Below are 8,743 nucleotides of genomic sequence, written 5' to 3'. Positions count from 1 at the left end.
TGGCACATAAAAGACACCATTTCGAGCGTGGCCGTTTTCGTGCGGGTGACACGTAAAAGCACCCACTACACTCTCTGAGTGGTTGGCGTTAGGAAGGGCATCCAGCTGTAGAAACTCTGCCAAATCAGACTGGAGCCTGGTGTTGCCATCCGGTTTCACCAGTCCTCAGTCAAATCGTCCAACCCATGCTAGCATGGAAAGCGGACGTTAAACGATGATGATGATGATGATGATATATGATAATGTGATGTATATGATATATATGTACATGATGATGATGATGATGATGATGATGATGGTGGTGGTGGTGGTGGTATTAGTTCAGTCAAAGTAGAATAATTCTCGTGCAGGAGTGGCTGTGTGGTAAGTAGCTTGCTTACCAACCACATGGTTCCGGGTTCAGTCCCACTGCGTGGCACCTTGGGCAAGTGTCTTATACTATAGCCTCAGGCCGACCAAAGCCTTGTGAGTGGATTTGGTAGACGGAAACTGAAAGAAGCCCATCGTATATATGTATATATATATATATGTTTGTGTGTCTGTGTTTGTCCCCCCACCATCGCTTGACAACCGATGCTGGTGAGTTTACGTACCCGTAACTTAGTGGTTCGGCAAAAGAGACCAATAGAATAAGTACTAGGCTTACAAAGAATAAGACCTGGGGTTGATTTGTTCGACTAAAGGCGGTGCTCCAGCATGGCCACAGTCAAATGACTGAAACAAGTAAAAGAGTAAAAGAGAGTGTAGTATTTCATACAAAAAATATCACTGTAGAGTTTCATAATGTTTTTTATAAAATACTTCACAATGTGATGCTTTGGGCCAGGGATCAATATGATTGTAGTGCTAACTATTAAGCAATCATATTCACACACTAACACTCGCACACATACAACGCACACTTGCACATACTGCATGATAGGTTGTGGTTGGTGGTGGGAAGAGCTGTAGAAACCATCTAAAAATAAAAATATACTAGCAAGATATGTTCACCTGACCACTTTAAGAATGCAGTAACGTTTATTAGGAACTGGTGCAGATTGTGAAGAACTGTCCAGCTTATATCACCTTGGAAAGTGGATGTAATTTAGTGATGATGATGATGATGATGATAATGGTGACACATACAGACACACACTCACACACACATATACATACACATGCATGCATATATCTATGAAGTACAAACCATACATACATACAGACACGCATGCATATAATCCAGTGGACAAGAAGATAAATATAATTTCAAGATTACAGCTGTTACACTAGGAAGATATTTAAAAAAAAACCTTTGAATTTCTTTCTTGTCTCACCCTCACTCTCTCTATCTCACTCACACCTATCCTACTTTTCCTCTCCGTATCTCTCCCCACTCTTTCTCTGGTAGTTATTAACACACAAATGTTGCTGTGCTAACAATATCTTATCTTTCACATGCAATGTGTTTCATTTCCTAATAGCCATATACTATTTTGAGTCATAGTAGTGTCAGCATATGGCCATAGTCCCATAGGGACTTAGCAGAAGACGTCAACCTCATGTTTTGTATATTTAGAGGTTGGTAAGCATGGTTGAAACTATTTCCTTTCAAAGTGTATTTGCAGGTGAATTTGAATGGCTGGATATCAAAGCAAATTATTCATTTTATACTCCAGTTCCCACTTCCTTTGGTAGACCATACCACATTGTGATACCTATTTACCACCATGCAAACTAAGCCTTTGGCAGTTAAATGACTTAGTCATGGACACAATATACTGAGCTATACCACATTGTGGCACCTATTTACAGTTAGGTAGACTGAGCCTTTGAGATTTATACTCAGTACAGTGCTGGTAAAAGTGTCAGTGACTACTGATCCCTGTTTATTTGATATCCAATCTGGTTCTTATGAAGCTGCTGAGTCTTCCGGGACTCACACTCCAGTGAGATATCCACTTGAGTAGGAGACATCACACAGTAGACCATGTAATCAATTGAATATGACCTCTTTTAAAATGGAGGAGACAGTGTCACTGAGAGTATCTATGTAACTCTATAACAAAATAGGTTGAACAAAATCTACCAATATTTGTGAAAGAGAGAGAGAGGGAGAGAGAATTAGAGAAAGAGAGAAGGGAGAGAGAATTAGATAAAGAGAGAGGGGGAGAGAAAGATAGATAGCTAGCTAGCTAGCTAGCTCGATAGATAGATAGATTAGAATTGTTATCATGTGCATAGAATGAATGTCTTAAACCTATTTACTTGCTTGTTGTTGTGCAAACCTGGATAGTACTGACTGAGCAGTCCTATGATCAAAGCTGTTCCAAATGTGACGATCCTGTTCGGCTCTCAAGCATGCACACATGTATATCATGACTCATATACTGTTCACTTTCCTGTCTTTTGTACATAATACTATGTACTGTATATGTACCTTTGATGAGTTGTAGCACCTGAGCACTATACGCAATAATTTTATGATTATTGTTATATATCAAGCACTACATCACTCTATGATCTAATATATCTTTCCTTTTCAAATCATTTGGTTCTGATTTGAAAGAAATTTGACTGCTATTTCTAGCTGTTTAAGCAGCCACACACAAACCCTCTTTCTACCTTGTATAAAGACCAAATCCTTCGATGGTATTTAAACTAACATTCCATCTGATTGTTATTGGTCATCGCCAAGTGTCTGTTACTTTGATTTTAGTAAAGGTAGATAACTCTGTTACTACTGGAGACGGCGAGAGACGAGACTTTCATTTGACTATTCATTCATTGGGTTAACGTCCGTTCCTCCATGCTTGAATGGTTTGAATGGAAATTAATTTTGAGGCAGGATTTTCTCTGTTGGATGCTCTTCCTGTCACCAATCCTTGCCTGCTTTTCAGGTAAGGGTTTTATTTTTTTAGCTCTTAGATTTCGGCAGAGTGACTGAGCTTAATGTCAACAAAGGATGTATAAACATCACTACTATTTTGCTCAAATGATGACGAGTGAAATATCACACACACACACACACACACACACACATACACACACACACACACACACACACACACACACACACACACACACACACACACACACACACACACACACACACACACACACACTCATGCACACATGCATGCACACACAAATCTCCTTACAAGGCTTTGGTTGGATTTAGTAGGAGACACATATCCAAGGTTAACCCAGTACCATGTAGTTTGGAAGCAAATTTCTTACCATGCAGCCATGCTTGCACCTAAATATATGGTGATTGTTTCGTCTTCACAGATGATTGCTGTCTCTCTGAGCTTCATTGTTGTCAGTGGCATTGTAGACATTCCATCTATGGCATTCCAGATGACTATTCAGTCCAGCTGCAGATAGGCATAGTTTGAAACACAGGCAACAGACGGAAGTTTTGACTTTCACTGGATTGATTGGATCATTCTGTGAGATATAATTCCTCTGAACTGCCAAATGTATCTTCAGTCCTAAAATTGATTTGCAAGCCTTGCACACACATTATATACTTGGAATGCACACATATATAGTAGAGGCATATGGCTTGATAGTGAGGGCATTGGGCTCATGATCGTAAGAGCATGGTTTTGATTCCTGGACTGGGCAATGAGTTGTGTTCTTGAGCAAAACACTTCATTTCATGTCGCTCCAGTCCACTTAGCTGGCAAAAATGAGTAATCCTGCGATAGACAGGTGTCCTGTCCAGGTAAGAAATTTATACGCCGTGGAAGCCGGGAAACTGTCCCTTATGAGTTAGCATCACTCAAAAAGGTAAATTTACCTTTTTTAACCTTTACATACGTATGTATGTGTACAAACACAAGCACACACACAATGTTCTGCACAGTTCCCATCCATCATGTTCACTCCCAAGCCATTGGTCAGCCTGTGGCTATATAGTACAGACCACTTGCTTAAGTTGTTGCCGTGTAAAACTGGCCCTGAAACCACATATTTGCAAAGCAGTCTTCATATTACAATTACAGTAGAGGAGCAGTCGTGGTCACACCTCTACCATAATTAATAATTTAGCGAGTCACAAGTACTAAGATATTATGATGTCAATCTGTCAGTCAAAAGCCTGATGGTTTGTCACCTGTGTCTATTGACTCATTATGTCCTGCGTTAAAAACACTTTCCTCTCACTGCGTCAATCCCATTTAGCTAGATGTAGATACATACCACAGAGCAATACAGTTCATTGCTGTTCTCAACTGTATCATTATATAACTGACATGTTTCATTAGTCATCTGAACCGAAGTAAAGTCCTATTACATTTTGTGATAGATATTAAGCATTGTTCACTTATGAAGCAACAATCTCCTTGACTACCCAACATTGGCGAAGTTGCTGTAATCAGTTTCATATACAGAATGCTTTCCAGAGGTATTCTCTCTGTCTATCTATCTTTCTGTTTGTTTGTCTGTCTGTCTGTCTGTCTATTTATCTATCTGTTTGTCTATTTATCTTTCTACTTATATCTCTATTTACCTGTTTATCTTTCTACCTATCTCTCTGTCTATCTATACCTACCTATCTGGCTGTTTGCCTATTTGTCTGTCTGTCTATCTATCTGTCTGTTAATCTGTCTGTCTATCTGCCTATCTGCCCTGCCTATCAATCTGTCTGTGTGTCTGCCTATCAATCAATCTGTTTGTCTGTCTGTCAGCCTGTCCATCTGTTTGTCTGTTGGTCACTGTCTGTCAATCTTTCTGTCTGTTCATTTAACTGTCTGTCTGCCTGTCTGTCTGTCTGTCTGTTTGTCTGTCTGTCTATCTATCTATCTATCTATCTATCTATCTATCTATCTATCTATCTATCTCCTTGTCTATCTGTCTTTCTACCTATTTGCATATCAATCTTATCTGTCTATGTATGTATCTCTTTCTCTTTATCTTTCTACCTATCTATCTGTCTGTCCCACCTAGTTGTCTGCATGTCTACCTATCTCCCTATCTGTCTGTCAATATGTCTGTCTATCTGTCCCTCCCTTCTTCACCACAACCACACATATATTTGTTACAATCACTTATTTCAGACAGAGATCGTTGTGTTGTCATACTGGAGCACGGTCATATATATATTAGTTACAACTTTCTTCTTGCATTTGCCTCTTCTCTGCAGATATAATTTGTAGAAAATCATTCTCAAATTTTCTTAAAACAATTGTCTAGCTCAGATGCATTGTAGTTTACCTTGTGGGTGTAAGGATCTCTCTCTCTCTCGCCCTCTCCTTGTCTATCTGTCTTTCTATCTATCTGCTTATCTGATTGGAATGAAATAAGAATCTATGATTAAGTATTCAAGGGTGTAATTCCTTAAAGATATTTTTATTGTCACATATAAAACAAATGGTATTGAGGGGTTCCAACATCCACCCACCCACAAAGAAAACTATTTTACTATAGTTCAAAGTTATTGAAATATCTGCAAAAATATTTTACATATAGTTCTTTTACCTGTTTCAGTTATTAGACTGTAGCCATACTAGGGCACAGCATTGAGCAATTTTAGTTGAACAAATCAACTCCAGTGCTTATTTTTTAAAGTTTGGTTCTTTAAACTTCTTTTGCTGAACCACTAAGTTGCAGGTATGTAAACACATATTGTGGGTAACTTTGGAAGTATACTTTTGCCGTCATGGATATTATCAGAAAATGTGGGACATATACAATAATTACGATCTAACTTTTAGCAAATTTCTTGGTGCTCATACAAAATGATGAAATGAATACCAATTTTCGAAAGAAAAAAATATTTATTACTAATATTAAATAAAACAAATTTCTCATTTGTATAACTCTTACCATAATTACTCTGCTATTTCTTCCTCCTCCTCCTGTCACCTCCTTTATCTCCTCTCCTTCCCCTCCTCTGTTTACAGTTCTTTCTCTCTCACTTTGTGTGTGAGTGTAGTGTTCTTTTACTCATTACCTACCACCAAGCCTAATATGTCCACTTGTCCTGCACCTCTTGTGTTACTCTCTCACTGTATCTCTCCCTTACTCTCTCTCCCCTTCTTTGTATATGTTGTAATACATGATTGATGAATTCAATCAATCAACCAACCAATCAACCAATAACTATTTCTATCAGCTATCATTATTATAAAGAGTTATCTTTTATGTTTCAGAGAACCAAGTTACAGGGACCACTTTGGTGGAAGGAAACTTACATTTTCTTGGTAATATATTTTACATATTTTTGTTTTTATTTATGTTCATTACTGAACTTTTTGAATTCAAAATTTTATTTTGTAGTTGTTTATAGCATAGAATGATACTTTACTATGTTTATAGCCGTGTCTGTGATATTCTATACAATTTATTTATAATTCTATTAATATCTGTCTCTTGTATTTATGTTTACATAACATCTGTTAACAGGGACACTGTTTAAACATGTTAACAATCACAGTTTAGCATCTGTTAAAAACATCAGTCTTTACTATTCCTCATAGTTTTTGGACATCTGTTAACAACCTCACAATTTATTTTATATCTGTTAAACATCTGTAATTTGTATTCCAGATAGTTTATTGAAAACATCTGTTAACAACCACGCATTTTAGTCAACCTCCGTTTAGTCTTCGTAAAGGCCCATCGTTTTGTGGTTAGAGTATTTGGTTCACAAATATAAGGTTGTGAGTTTGATTCTTGGTGGCATGTTGTATCCTTGAACAAGACAATTTTTTTCACTTAGTACCAGTCCATTCAACTGACAAAAATGAGCACCATATATACTCAAGGATAGGTTGCACATTTCTTTTACCAGAAATTTCAATACAAATCAGGGATGTGACCTATCTACTTGACATCACGGTGATCTGAAGTAGACCGCAGTGTATCAGTAGCCTTATGTAACATCTTTTCTGTTCTGTTTGTAATTCTAGACATTTTTCTTGTCAAGTTGATACTTATCAATTTTTTTTCGCTCAGCTGATTTATCAGTTAGACAACTTTCATAAAGTCAATTCCGCTAAAATGCTCTAAAATTTGTAAGCCAAGTTTTGAAATAAAGGTGAATATTTGATAATATTTAATGAATATTAGTTATATCTACGTTAAAAAAGGGCCATGTAACTCCTCCGATTATAGTGCAACCTACCTACGAGTCAGCTGCAAATACTTACTTTGACTACTCCAAACTAAGGCTGTAGCATATCTGCTTGTATGACTTATCTGTGAGTATACTCAGTAGTGCCTGTATTTGAAAGGGCTAACCTTGTCGCATTCTGTATCATACTGAATCTCCCTGAGACCTATGTTCAGGATAAGCATGTCTGTGGAGTGCTCAGCCACTTGCACATCAATTTTACGAGCAGGCTGTTCTGTTGATCGGATCAACTGGAACTCTTGTCATAACTGATGGAGTGCCAGTTAACCCATTAGCATTCAGATTATTCTGTCAAATGTAATGCTTATTTATTCACAATGTTTTGAATTAATCATGAATTACCTTGTAGCTTCAAGATTTCAATGATATGATTGTTTATGTTTTAGAATGATATTGTAGGGTAGGTATGAGAGGCCAGATCTGTCCTGTTTGAGCATAAAACAGGTAGAATATATGGGACTGATATAGTCAGTTTAAATGCTAAAGGGTTAAAAATCTGCCTTCAGTATTCTCTCTATAGTTTGTTGAATATCTGTTGAACATCTGTTAAGTATCTGTTGAACATCTGTTAAGTATCTGTTGAACATCTGTTAGGTATCTGTTGAACATCTGTTAAGTATCTGTTGAACATCTGTTAGGTATCTGTTGAACATCTGTTAAGTATCTGTTGAACATCTGTGTCTAGTATTCCACAAGAATACTATTTCCTTATTGAATAATTGATATAGTTTATTGCTGTTTTGATACACCTTCCTTCTAAACATGCACATGTACATCTATGTTTCATACTAAGTGTATACACACATTGACGGGCAAGACTGAAATGTGTCTGGTGTTCTTGCTAGCCTCTGCCCTGATAATTTTATATCTCCCTCCAATATACAAGGGGTGCTGAAAAATTCCTGGTTCTGTGTAAAAGAAAATACAGGAGGATCAGTTAATTATGATTTTATTCAGCATATTTCCCTCTCAGATCCACACTCTTAAAATCCTTCAGTTTTTCTAAGCCCTGTAAAAGAACTTGGAAGGTCAGGCCTCCAGGCAGGCCTTTCACGATACCCTTAAAGCCAGAAACTTTTCAGCACCCCCTCATACATGTGTTTTTAAAACAACACATCTATAAAAAATTTTTATCTTGGATGAAAATTACAGCATCTTACCTGTCAACAGTGTATGTACATTAAGTAGAATAAATGTATATATGTATGTATGCATATATGTATATATATATGTATATGTATGTATGTATGTATATATATATATATATATATATATGTAAATATATATGTATGAAATATAGATATGCAGGGCAGGGAATCGTCAATTAGTAATAAAATTAATAATTAACAATTTTGCCGGGTAGCTCAGTATGAAAACCTTTTCGGTAAAAAACATTTATAATCATAAATATATAGGGATTGACAGTAACCTGCTTCTCCAACATACTGAGAATTCAGAAATATGGAGTAATAATTTGTAGTTTTAAAATCAGTAGTTCTTTGACTGCTATTTCTGAATTCTCAGTATGTTGGAGAAGCAGGTTACTGTCAATCCCTATATATTTATGTATGAAATATATGTATATATATGTGTATGTATATATATGTATATATATGTATGTAT

General features: G+C 36.6%; 1 protein-coding gene across 6 annotated transcripts in view; it reads left to right on the top strand.

Moving 5' to 3' along the window:
* Window positions 1-8,743, top strand: part of LOC106871175 (uncharacterized) — a 181,712-nt gene that overhangs the window by 66,831 nt on the left and 106,138 nt on the right. For all 6 annotated transcript variants that reach the window (XR_008264888.1, XM_052970651.1, XM_052970653.1 and 3 more), the window contains exon 5: window positions 6,138-6,188. Coding sequence is in view for 5 of the 6 variants with exons in the window: in XM_052970651.1 (XP_052826611.1) it covers window positions 6,138-6,188 (51 nt within the window). In the remaining variant the exon portion in view is untranslated. The remainder of the gene's footprint in view (window positions 1-6,137; window positions 6,189-8,743) is intronic.

This window comes from Octopus bimaculoides, chromosome 9 (assembly GCF_001194135.2).
Source record: "Octopus bimaculoides isolate UCB-OBI-ISO-001 chromosome 9, ASM119413v2, whole genome shotgun sequence".
In the NCBI taxonomy this organism is placed as follows: Eukaryota; Metazoa; Mollusca; class Cephalopoda; order Octopoda; family Octopodidae; genus Octopus; species Octopus bimaculoides.
This window is presented reverse-complemented; position numbering and strand designations above follow the sequence as displayed.